General features: G+C 39.8%; 1 protein-coding gene across 1 annotated transcript; it reads right to left on the reverse strand.

Annotated features, from left to right (window-relative positions):
* Positions 1 to 4,493: 4,493 nt before the first annotated feature.
* Positions 4,494 to 9,669, reverse strand: LOC102703877 (potassium transporter 24). The gene is made up of 9 exons (XM_015838877.2): positions 8,987 to 9,669; positions 8,430 to 8,898; positions 8,251 to 8,304; positions 7,792 to 8,052; positions 7,635 to 7,687; positions 6,835 to 6,958; positions 6,157 to 6,411; positions 5,623 to 6,029; positions 4,494 to 5,441 (listed from the first exon to the last, which is right to left on the reverse strand). Exons 1-9 carry the CDS (start codon positions 9,032 to 9,034, stop codon positions 4,803 to 4,805), a joined length of 2,310 nt encoding a protein of 769 aa, XP_015694363.2. The 5' UTR covers positions 9,035 to 9,669; the 3' UTR covers positions 4,494 to 4,802.
* Positions 9,670 to 13,044: the final 3,375 nt, after the last annotated feature.

Raw genomic sequence — 13,044 nt, forward strand, 5'->3', positions numbered from 1 at the left:
CTACCATGTCAGGATCTACGTGACAAAACCACCTATAAAACTGCTCCAGGAGATCATTTGATCTAGTTTTTATACTTCAGAGGGTGAAATATCAAGTTTCATACATTAGTGGGTTAAGTAGACCAACATGATAATTCAGGGGGTGAATGATTTTTTCCATATATAAATTTAGATAAGTTTAGAAAGTCTTATAACATGAAATCGAGAGAATATTATTTTTTGCCTTTTTTTTCTGTGGAATTCTCGTGTTCCAACAAGCTAGCCCAGCTGATTATGATCACAATTAGCATGATCCGGGAGAGCTCACCTACCTGGTACAGGCACCCAGCTAGTTTCAGCTTAGCCACTGCATGCTTGCCATGGGGCAGCACCTGTAATAGACAGTCGATCGAACAGCAGATAACCACTCCAGTAGTCAAGTCGACAGAGAGGGGGCTCCATCCACGCTCGCTAACAAAATACTCAAGTGAGAATCTACTAGATATATATTTCTCATCAGATTCCCATTTATTTTTTTTCCCTTTTGACGACCACGGTGATGCAATGATAGGAGCACGGCTCAGAAGGATCGGATCAGATCAGATCACAGCATCACAAACACTATCAGCCGATTCCTCTGTTCCAAAATATAATCAACCATATGATTTTAATCTTATATCAAAATATAAGTATTTATAGAACATAGCATGCTTTATGAATCACTTTTTATTTATTTTTTATTTATCCACACCTACACGACACCCAATTTATGACCATTTATTGAGAGATATTATAGACTATCGTCTTTTCGTTTATGTTTATGTTTATAAGATAAAATTTAAATTTTAAACATTTAGTTTTTAAGTTAATTTGAGATTTTTTAACGTAGTTTATTTTTTAGCATTAGCTTTTAAACCGTCAAGAACAAGTATATTAAAAATTTAATTGTAATTTTTTTATTTTTAAATTTGTGAAAACAATCATCCCATAATATCTTCTTCTTAACCTTAATCTATAAAAAATATTTATATTTATGACAGAGATACATAGCTACAGCCTACGGACCAAAATGCCCGGAAAAAGGCGGCAAGCAAAGCATCGCATCGAGCTCGACCTGGAGCTGGAGCCAATTCACAAATCACAAGGCGGCGTCGCGACGCAACCTGTGGAGAGGCGATTGGCCTATGACTCCTCGCCGGTGAGCGTGCAGTCGTTCAGTCTGATGGATGGGCCCCCGGCCGGGCCGGGACATGATTAAACGAAACGCCGTCTCTGGGTTTTTGCTTTTTTTTTTCTTTGGGCCCAGCAGGTGGTGTTTGGGACAAGGGGCTAAACTTTAGCCCCTTGTCCCATCGGATGTTTGGATATGTATTATAAATAGTAAACGTAGACTATTAATAAAACTCATCCATAATCTTGGGCTAATTCCCGAGACGAATCTACTGAGCCTAATTAATCCATGATTAGCATATGTGATGCTACCGTAAACATTTGCTAATTATGGATTAATTAGGCTTAAAAATTTGTCTCGCGGATTAGCTCTCATTTATGAAATTAGTTTTTTACTAGTCTGTGTTTAATACTTTAAATTAGTGTCTAAATATCCGATGTGACATGGGGCTAAAAAGTTTAGCCCCATCTAAACAACCCCTCAAGTTCCTGAACTTGACCTTTTTTTTTGCCGGGAAGGTCGAAAGGGCGACCATCCAATTTCATTAAGGGTAGAATAAACAAGTGAACTTGACCCTCTTGGACTTGCAATGATCAGGCCCATCAAAGGTAATAAAAGGGGAAAAAAGTCGGGGAAAGTATAAATTGGAAATGTTTAGATGCAAAAGCATGAGACTGGTTGCTAATACTCCTTCCCTAAATATTTAACGCCGCTGATTTTTTAATACACATTTGACCATTCGTCTTATTCAAAAAATTTTACATAATTACTAATTATTTTTATACCATTTTATTTATTGTTAAGTATACTTTTATACATATATATAACTTTAAATATTTTTAAAAAATTGAATAAGACGAATGGTCAAACGTGTATAAAAAAGTCAACGGCGTCAAAGGGACGAAGGTAAGGTAGCAGAAATTACTAGTAATAGGTTATTATAAGTGTATAATAATCCCATGAGTAATCCTAGTGTGTGTATTGGAGATTTCTCCCACAAAGGAAGATAATGCTAGCTCCCAATAATAAAAAAGAAATACTCCCTCCATTCACAATTGATCCAAACGTATTATCAAAAAGTGAAAAAAATCTATATTTTAACGCCGTATAAGTTGGGAGATGGTGGAAATCTTGGGCGAGACACTCACGTGGCTTATTTTTTTTATGCATGATTGCATTGGTTTAATGTGTGGACCTCTTCCCCATCAGTTAAATCCTATCCTCTCCACCCATCAAGCATGCAGCACATAATGCAACAGTAGGACAAAACCCCAATGGCGTAGTATCTCCGAACGATACCTTTAAATTGATCACTAAAACTTAATTTTGGGAAACAGGTTAAAAAGCATATTTTCAACAGGTTCATGAGTCTATTTTCAATTTGAGGTAGACATATGCATTACCAATACAAGTTATTCAGTTTTGGGAGTAAAGTATTAGCATTCTTGGAAATGCTATAAGTTTGGATGGTCCAAGTTATATAATTTTTTGAATACCATAAATATACTGTACCATATACTCCGTATATTGGATACAAGTATAAAATTGATAAAAAGTTAGCATCACATATTATTAATGGATTTTCTCTTCACATAGGAGTTATTTTTATTTTTTTAGACACATATGTACCTTAGATTAGTATTTTTTAGGTGGTAGAGGGCCCACTGGAACCACCCCTACATACACCATTGGTAAAACTGATCAAGGACTAAATGGAGCAGGAGATGATTTTCTTCCTCCTTGGTCTTAGAGCCCATACATTGTATGTTGATCAACTGTAGACTAAGGAAGTAGTGTTCAAACTATACAAATATCGATGGGTAAGATCTTGACTATGTTATTTGAGGATGTAGAGGTTGTCTAATACTAAGGTGTTTGTAAGACCGTAGAAGAAAGTCAAAGGCACAAGAATTTATACTGGTTTGAACCTCCAGCATCGGTAATTGTCCACTTTATAAATATTGATCAGGAGTATAACTCACCGGGTACAATATGAAGAAAAGTGTCTATAATCTAGCCAACCAAGCTAATCACGTGAAATAGATCAAAGCTATAATCGACGGCGGTAGTCGACGACTATCCTTATGCCTTTCTCTGGTGCCGGCTTGTATGACCCTCCCCTCTTATGGGGCCTTGCATTTTATACCATAAGTGTATTCTTCAAATAAGTCTCAAACTCACCAATTATGGTATAATCGAACTAAACTTTGCTTCAAAGTCATTCCTTAACTAGATTGGGTTTATATCCATGTATGTGTCCCTATTCATATCTAGCCATCTTCTTCCGTAAGGTCTTCGATAAGGAATGGGATCCTCTGCAGTACTGCACGTGTAGTCCTGCAGGTTGACATGTGGACCCTATGGCTGTGGGTCCCACATGTCAGCCTGTAGTACTGCATACTGCACATGCAGTACTGCAAACAATCCTGACCCCTGTGATAGGTGATATTTCTGGTCATTGTAGACACATACATACAGAGTGTGCCATATCTTCTGCTCCGTTCAGTTTTTTTAATTGATGTTGTTGACTTTTAAATCTATGGTTAATTGTTCATACTATTTAATGCAAACATACAAAATTATATTCATGCTTAAAGTCTCTTTGGTAATAAATCAAATCATAACAAATTAATAATTATGTAATTTTTTATAAATAAGACGAATTGTCAAATACAGAGCCATAAGTCAAAATATTTACAGAGGGTACAAATGTACAATGGCAAGAAACTTTTGCTACCACTCATTTTTTGGAAACTGAAAAAATTCTGTGTAGGTTTGTACATAGAAGTATTTTCATAAATCATAAATATATTCTGATAAAAATTGTGGACAAAGTTATATCTTGAAGGCCGTAAAAAGTCTAATGGTATAGATTTTTTAATCGGATGGTGTGCAAGTTTCCTTTTAAAAAAACAGCAATTTTGGATATGCTCTACCACAGGCTTTATGGCATAAGGTTGGAGAGAAGTAGGAGAGATCAATTTTATCAAGTAAATTTGTTAGGCACTAGTCGTCGTCTTAAAAAACCATACAAAAACTTTAGAAGCAACAATAGAATGTTTGGTACAAACAAATGATTTCCTTTTCCTCCCCTCTTTAACACCGCTGAGACATAAAATTACCTCCACATCATCCATTGAAAGATAGGTTAGTTCCAGCGTATATGTTCTCGAACTTTATCATGCACTCTTTTCAGCTGGGTAAATCTTTCTCATGGCGGCAAGCAATGATTTTCAGCATCTTCCCAGAATCCTCAGCAAACAATTTCGGCATATAACTTATTTAGATTCTGATACAGTGTGATGAACACAATGGACTAGAGTCTCACTAAACACCCAACTCATGCACAAAATTGTTGCATTGCCTGTCCCTCCTGCAGCTCTGTCACCGATCTATATACAGCAACTGCGGTAGCAACAGATCAACAGGCCGATACATTCAAAGATCAGCTCAACGCAAGACTGCTGAGAAACCTATGCACACTTCAATCTATTGTGCAGTGTTCAGTGTTCTGCACTTCTTGGCAATGTTATCCTGATTCATCAATCATCTACCATTTTTCGTCAGGATATATATATACATAGAGATATATGGACATGGGCTATTTCTACATTTCTACAGCAAAAACATGATGAATTTATGATGATCCGTATCATACTAGGCAGATCATTCCTACCTCCACGGTTGAAACATGAGGCAAGTTTGCTGTGAACGCAGGGCCTCGGCTGTTCCTTCTCAAGAACTCGTAGCCGAAGTTTATCACGAGCTGCTTGACCAGGCCAGACCCGCTCTTCGCCTTCATATGGGAGCGACCCATTATGAAGGACATGCCAGCCTCTCTTGCCTCCATCAGCTCTCGCAGTTCATCGCGCACCTCGCGGTCTATCTTTGCGTCCTTCGGGAGTGCAAACCTCACCCGTTTGGGCTTTGGCGCTGTCGCATTTGGGTTGACCTCCTTATGAGCAGATGATCCTGATGAATCTGACCTATCAAACTCACCATCCTCCTGAAGTGGAAGGCCTTTACTTATGGAAGATAGCCCCTCATGTGAATGGCTTGTGCCATCTGGAAAGCCATTTTGATTAGAGTGTGCACAGCGGATGAACTCTGCGATACTGCCGACTAATTCCTTCTCAAACTCCATGTCATCCTTCTGTACATCACGATATCCATACCGGATGACCACTCTGTATAGCCTATACTTTTTGGGGCCAATGCGACCGACCAAAAATCGTTCCTCAGGCCGAACATGTGGTGCTGATACTGATTTTATGCATAGAAAGACCAGCACCTGAAGAAAAATGTGTTTGATTATTTTAGGAAATATTAATTCAGGTATATGCATGTACTGGTCCACTAAGATTATTCAGCAGATATGTTATTCTTTGGCAGAAAAAAGCAAGGTTTGTCTGGTGTTAATAAAAATAATATAGCTTGGACATTAGAACAAGAAGAGAACCGCAATAAGATACCTGATGAAATGCAGGCAGGTTGGTCACAAAGTGGGAGAAAATGGCCGGTATCCCAGACATAAGTTCTGTGTGTATCAGACCAATGCCTCGGACACGAACAATTCCCAAGGAAGGGCCAATATTCAACAACCAACTTATAGAGACCTTATTTTGCACATCAAACTCGTACTTCTTTATGGTGCCGTAGTGCCACACACACATCACCACCATGAAAATGAAGGACAGAGTGATAGGTACCCAAGCCCCTTCATGAAACTTCACGAGTGAAGCTGAGAAGTAGAGCACTTCGATTGCACCAAAGAAAAGAAGGAAGCTGAGAGCATAGACAATGCTCTTGTTCCAGCAAAGAAGAATAACCAGTGACATCAAGCATGTTGTGACGAGCATAACAGTTATAACTGCAAGCCCTGAACCAAGAAGAAAACGGTTAAATATGTCAAATTACATGTGAACATGCAGGAAAACCATATCATGGTAAAAACAAAGTATCCCTATTTTATCTACATGCTTATAGAACTGCGCCTCTTTTTTTACCTTGAGCATTCATCAAGTGCTTTGTATCTCTGAACCCTATGGTTACAGCAAGGCATAGTATCATCAACATCCAATTGATCTCTGGTATGTATATCTGGCCATGCACTGTGGAGGATGTATGCACAATCTTCACCCTAGGAAAGCAGTTTAAGGAAGAACACTGCTTGATAATTGAGAATGTCGCAGTAATGATTGCTTGGCTCCCAACTACAGCTGCGAGTATTGCAATCCCCAGAACAGGCCATCTGATTTTTTCTAGAAAGAGATTATTGCATAAGTAAATACCAAAGGAAATTTTGGTTGTGCCAACTAAACTTTATGGCCCGTTTAGTTTCCCAATTTTTTTTTCTAAAAACATCACATCGAATCGAGTATTAAATATAGATGAAAAAAACTAATTGCACAATTAGAGGGAAAATCGTGAGACAAATTTTTTAAGCCTAATTAATCCATGATTAGCCATAAGTGCTACAGTAACTCGCATGTGCAAATGACGGATTAATTATGCTCAAAAGATTGTCTCGCGGTTCCAGACAAGCTATGAAATTTGTTTTTTCATTCGTGTCCGAAAACATCTTCCGTCATCCGGTCAAACGTCTAACGTGATACCTAATTTTTTTTTTCGCGAATAACAGGGCCTTAGTCCATGAGGATAAACAGGCAAAATAGAAGAAGTACCTGGTACTGATACGTAGAATCCAATATGACTGCCTTCCTCGAAATTGTGATGGCGTGAAATATAAGCAGCTTGACCCATATAGGCCAGCACGAGAGCTGGGTAAACCAATAGTGTGAAAGCCATCTGTTGGAAGTAGCACAAAATAAAGGGCTGGTCAGGAATTTTCTTTACTTCTTATAAAGGACTAGTTGATGGTGACGGTGTGTGTTCTACACCACACCCTCCACTCCAGAGGATCTTCTGTGAATTCATACATATAGAAATATATATGTTGTTTGCAATTCTTTTAAACGAAAGATGGCACTCTTTGCTCAAGTCCATATGAAATGGAACATATGAGTAATTTATATTTTATAGTGGACACAAACTCAACACTTTTTAAACATTTTCATTTATCTTCATCAAATAAAACTTCACCATTTCCTAATATATGTTTCAATATTCTAATTAATTTTCTCCCTTTAAATTCATCTGCTCTTACTATCTCAAGTCAAAATAATCAAATATTTTTTGTTTTCCTTGTATTATCTCTAATTTACATATAGACTCCAAAGCTTTTTTTAACTACTCCATACATTACCTTTGATGCAATTCGTAAGGAAATACTCTTGTTAAACATGAAACCAATACATTTTTCTTAAGTTAATTAGAACTGTAAATGCAGCTTTCCGCTCTTAGATACAGCCTTACAGATAACTTAACAAAACGAAAAGTGATGACAGGCAAGTGTCAAAAAAATATGTAATATGGTCATGTTATGGTCTGGTCAATGTATAAAATGATCATGTCATACTCATACCTTTATTGAATACTGTGTGAAATGTCCAAGGTCCGCATACATAGCTTCAGAGCCTAAGAATACAAAAATTTTCATAAGAGCCAACTTATTTATCATCGTCATTTATTCACAATGGAGGGATTGAATGAAGTAAAACTTTCCCAGTTTGTTTCCTTACCGGTTACGCACAAAAGGATTCCACCCAGTGACATCCAGCCTCCTGTTTGAGTCTTTTGGAGAAATTTGTACATGTAATATGGTGAAAGGGCTTGATACACATGGGGGTTCCAATGGATGATGTTGTACACCCCTATGATGCTGATGCAGAGAAGCCACAAGCAAACAATAGGCGCGAAAAGAAATCCAACCCTGTGTGTGCCGTAGTGTTGCAAGGCGAATAAGCACACCAGTATCACGCATGTTATAGGAAGTAATATATCTGCAAATCACCATAGGAGAGTATGTGACAACAGAAACACTAACCATCAACTGGAATTCAGAAACACCACGGTGCAAAACAACAGATCTTACGGTAACTAGATTCAATTCAATCAGAGTATTAGACCCAACAATAGGAACAAATACACATTGCCATAGAAGCTATATTGAATTAAACGTGAAGAAGCTATTGACCTACATTGGTGTTGGTTCTTGGCCATCGACAACTCCAGCCCGGAAACTGCAGAGAACACTGAAAAAAAGAGAGCAATATGACAATCAGATTATACCAATCAATGTAAATTGCATAGCCAAGATTCATGAAAATTAAATTAAAATCCAGAACTAAAGCCCGGACTAGAAGGGGAGAGGGCTCACCGGAGACAGCAGGGGTGAGCACACCGTCGCCGATGACCATGCACGTCCCAAGCAGAGCGAGCAGCAGCAGCAGCCTCTGCAGGACCCGGTGCCTCTCCAGCGCAGCGCGCACGGCCGACACGGGCGCGACCGCGCCGCCGTTGCACTGCCCCGCGAGCTCATCGCCGCCGCCGCCGGGGAGGAGGAGGCCTGCGCGGACACGGCGGCATATGAACGAGTAGAGCGCGAAGGTGCCGCCCTCGCCGTCGTCGTCGGCGCGGAGCACGACGAGCACGTACTTGGCGAGCGGGACCAGGGTCAGCGTCCAGAACACGAGGGAGAGCACGCCGTAGATCTCCTCGTTCCCCGCCGAGTGCTGGATGTCGCCGCCGGCGAAGGCGCTCCGGTACACGTACAGCGGCGCCGCCGCCAACTCGCCGTACACCACCCCGAGGCTCTGGTACGCGAGCACCGTCTCCTCCCGCCACGACTGCAACCAAATCAAACCAACAAAACCACATCAAAGATCCAATCTTCCCGAGACGAACCCAACAACGAGCCGCTCCTCCCGAACTCACCCTACTCCGCGCCGCCCTCGCCGCGCCGCGGCCACTCTCCTCATCCATTCCCCCGCCAAACTCGCTCAAGTTGCCACCTTTTTTGGCTCTCCCATCACCGGCGACTCGCACCGCCGGTGTCAAATCGAGAGCACAGAGAAGAAAAGATTGGCTTTTGCTGGGCAACTACCACGATTTTATACTTGTTTTTGGCAAAATCTCTCTCCTTTCGCTGCTTCGGTTAGGAGGACAAGCGGCAGAAGCAAGATTAGCCACGCTCACTTCTAATAGCTTCCTGGCTGCAAGAACTGTTCTACACTGCTGCTACTAATCCTCTTGGTCCTTGGTTGCTTGAAATCTTTGTCAACTCTGTACTTATATAACTATAATTAAGAAATCCAGATCAGAGAAGCACAGATCAGCAAGAAACAAACAAGAATTCTCTTTTGCTCCAATCTATCACAAATCAATCACAGGATTGTGGCTTCCAAAACTCTACTCTTCCTCTCTAGTGGCAATCTTTTTTTGTTTTTTTACAAGAGTGAGACTTTCTCCTGCTACTTATAGCAGCAGAGGGAGCAGATGATCTGGCAAAGATTGAGGTGTCGTATAACCGTATCAGGGGCAAGTTGATAGGTGAGTGCTCATTTTAATACAGGGGTTTGCTGCTGTGGGTGGGATGATCACTGGCTGTGGCTATCTATCACCACCAAAAAGATTGGTCGCGTTTCTCCAGCCCATTTCCCTCACATTTTGCTGCGGCGGCTACTTTTGTTTTTCTGCCTTTTGCTCGTCGGAACATGGACCTGATTCTTCAAAAGGAAATTGACGTTTTCTTGGTAGGAGTCATCGTTGCTGCATTGCTGATGTCTGCTAAGCCTTCATCCAAGAACGGGTGCGGTGTGCTAATACAACCTTCATCGCTGGGTTTGGGTATGAATTTATACCATTGTCTATATTTATATGTAAACATATTTATAAATTATATAATCAATAGAAAATTCAGATAAGACTATAAAATATCCTAATACGAAACAGACGAAGTAAAAGTAAGATAGTATGTTTATAGGTATTAGATCTGATACACCATCTGTAACTATTGATATAAATCGGTAAGATGGTAACAAACCTAATACATGCACACATATGGAACCAAATAATAAAAAAATAGTGGAGTTTGTCGTAGATGAGTAACTTGATGTGCACCATCTCAACCGTCACAAATGATGTCACCCACTCCTCTTTCCCACCACCAATAGCGTAGGTCGCTAGGTACAGTGCGTTGGTCTTGTTAGTAAGGATGGTCACATCCAAGGTTCACCATCGTTGCGCACTCTTCTATATATGCTTTGAGGTTGAACCACATGGAAGTCTCTTACTTAACGACATTGGTGTTGTAGATCTTGGGGCCACCAGCGAGTATGCAGAGGGTGTCAGAAACGAGATCATACTATATGATCTCATACTTCTATTTCATCTCTACCATCTCTATCTTAAGTCTTTCACCATTGCCATAGTCTCCTTCTCCCTATGTCACACTTGCGATAAGAGGAACCAACATCCCACTAAAACAAACTAGCTGCCATCATGAGATGGGAGTGTCTACTTCATGCTTTGAGGACTAACGAGAGTTGTGGGTTAACACAAGGTAAATGAGGCTCTGCTTCATCGAGATGGTATGGAGGCATCATCTCCTATACACATGGTGGCACCATGCCATCACACCCTTTGCATGAAGAATATGCCTATCATTTCTCTAAAAGAACCAGATTTGTATATTAAATATTACTAGATCACTAAATATTTAAAGGGATGAATATTCTTTAGTCACCTAGAAATACCATAAAATTTGTCACTTTTCAATGCCCTAGACCGCACCAAGATTTAAGCAAACAACTTGTTCTTGTCCCCTTCCTACTCTCTTTCTCTGCCCTAAGCCTCGGGTCACTAACCTAGATCGAACTATTCGCCCCTACTCCTTTCTACCCCCATGTGAGCCCACACAACCATCCTCCGCCCATTTCTCCTTGGTTCCTCTGCTCCCATTCCCCTAAACGCTCCTCCTTTACTGAGTAGTGTTGAGGTGTCTTGGCTCTACCTTCTTCCCCATCTATGATGGCTCTCTCTCCATTGAAAACACCACCACTCACATGGCCTCCTAACAACTCAAAATCTCACATTTTCTGCACAATCCAAGCCACCATCGACGTCATCCATCCCCACGGCTCTGGCGTCTTGCTGTCCAACTGTCTCCCCAACCACCATTGGTCTTCCACCACCTCTAGCCAACCCTCTAAACTTGTCCTTATTGTTCCTGTCCCCTCCACCATCGCCCAACCATTAACATGCTAATCCATAGGTCCTCTTTGGAATTTAGACCCGACCACCGTTGTCAAGAAGTCGCTACTGCTACAATTGTCATTAATAAGTCTTCTGTTCATAAACCTCCCTTCTCGGCTAGAGGTTAAAGATAAGTGTTCGGTTGCTGCCTAGGGAGCAGGGTGATTAAGATTTGGAAAAATCTCAGTCACTTGAAACATAGCAATCTCATGTTAAAAAAACATAAATAATACATATGTTCAAAGTTCTAATGGTTTGACGTAATGCGATATTAAAATGCATTGCCAGATTTTTGGTAACCGCATAGCCAAAGAGCAAAAGAGAAGCATCTGGAAAATAAATTATATGGTTCACTTAATAACAGTAGGTCGTCAATGTGCAAGTTCTTGGTAGTTTACACATATATAGCACCTCACCCTCCACGTTGTTCCTCACCAAAGTCAAAGAGGAAATGAGCCAAAGATTTCATTTGTAATTTTTCTAACAACAATTGACAAGTCTAACCACAACATAAAATGTCTCCGTCTAAACTTGACTTAACATTTTCCTAAAAGTTTAAGTTGGATACACTATTTATTTCACCTAAAAGCTCAAATTGAATTAATAAATTAAGGCATAGTAATTCAAACTCACGCACTCTCAGGCCCTTTTGAGATAGCTAAAATTTATTATGTTATTTGTTACCATATTTATTTAAAGGTATAAATGAAGAATTAACTTTACAAGTAAAGGTTAACTAGAAAAGTATATAGACCAAGCAAGAAACATGCCAAAACTGTTGAAAAGCTTGCAGAACCTCTCATCTATGGCTTGCTTGAATAGTACGCCTGAAGCTTGAATTGGTAAGAGTAATTAAGAACAGACGACGACGTGTGAGCATGCATGGACGCATGGTGCGTGTGTGGGCCTTGTGGGAGACCACATCTTCACAAAATGTACCAAAAGATACGTGTTTTTTTAACTATTTGACATCATTGATTTTTAATCTATATTATTCATTTGCTTTACTCAAATCTTTTTGCGTAAATATATGAAACTACAAACCGTGCTGGAAATTCTTTAGTTTATTAATAAATTAAATCATAACAAAATAATTAACAAATGTATATAATTTTTAGAATATGACAAATGATCAAATATAGATTTAAAAGTCAACGACGTAAAATAAAAGAAATTGGACTAATCAACCAGGAGATCAACCAAACAAATCAAAGCCACAGAATCGATCGGCAAATCAAAGTGCCGGAGAATTGAAGAAATGCTTGGATCATACACGCGTTAATTAATTGATGAGAACGATACATGACTGGCTAGCAGCTGCCTGCATCATGAGGATCATCCAATCGCTAGCATCCAGTGGAGTCGTTGCATAAGCGTCTACATGGTGGATTAATTAGTGGATCAATATTGATCGGTCAGTTTGTTAGGTATTAGGTAGAGTGTGTCTGCTGTTTCTCAATTCAATGAATTCGCATCCAGTTCATGGCCTAATTAATTAATTAAACCAAAAAATATATAAAATCAATCCAAGCTACACGAAACGCGTGGCCGGTTTGGGTTATTAATTGGTTCCGGGATTTAATTAATTAAACAAGCAACCACTAATTAATTAATTTCCCATGGCCAAAGTTAAGTTCGATCCATTTTCCTCTCCTTTTAAATCGCTACCGTTGCTGCGTCAACGATATGATATCGATCGATCTCCATGATGTGGCGAAACTAAACGATCACGCTGATTA

The sequence above is a fragment of the Oryza brachyantha genome, chromosome 6 (assembly GCF_000231095.2).
Source record: "Oryza brachyantha chromosome 6, ObraRS2, whole genome shotgun sequence".
NCBI lineage: Eukaryota > Viridiplantae > Streptophyta > Magnoliopsida > Poales > Poaceae > Oryza > Oryza brachyantha.

Coding starts and splice junctions, on each gene's coding strand:
- LOC102703877 (XM_015838877.2), bottom strand. CDS start 9,034: ATGGATGAGGAGAGTGGCCGCGGCGCGGCGAGGGCGGCGCGGAGTAGG. Junction 6,412..6,834: donor ATTCTACGTATCAGTACCAG/GTACTTCTTCTA, acceptor ATCTCTTTCTAG/AAAAAATCAGATGGCCTGTT. Junction 6,030..6,156: donor GCACTTGATGAATGCTCAAG/GTAAAAAAAGAG, acceptor TTCTTGGTTCAG/GGCTTGCAGTTATAACTGTT.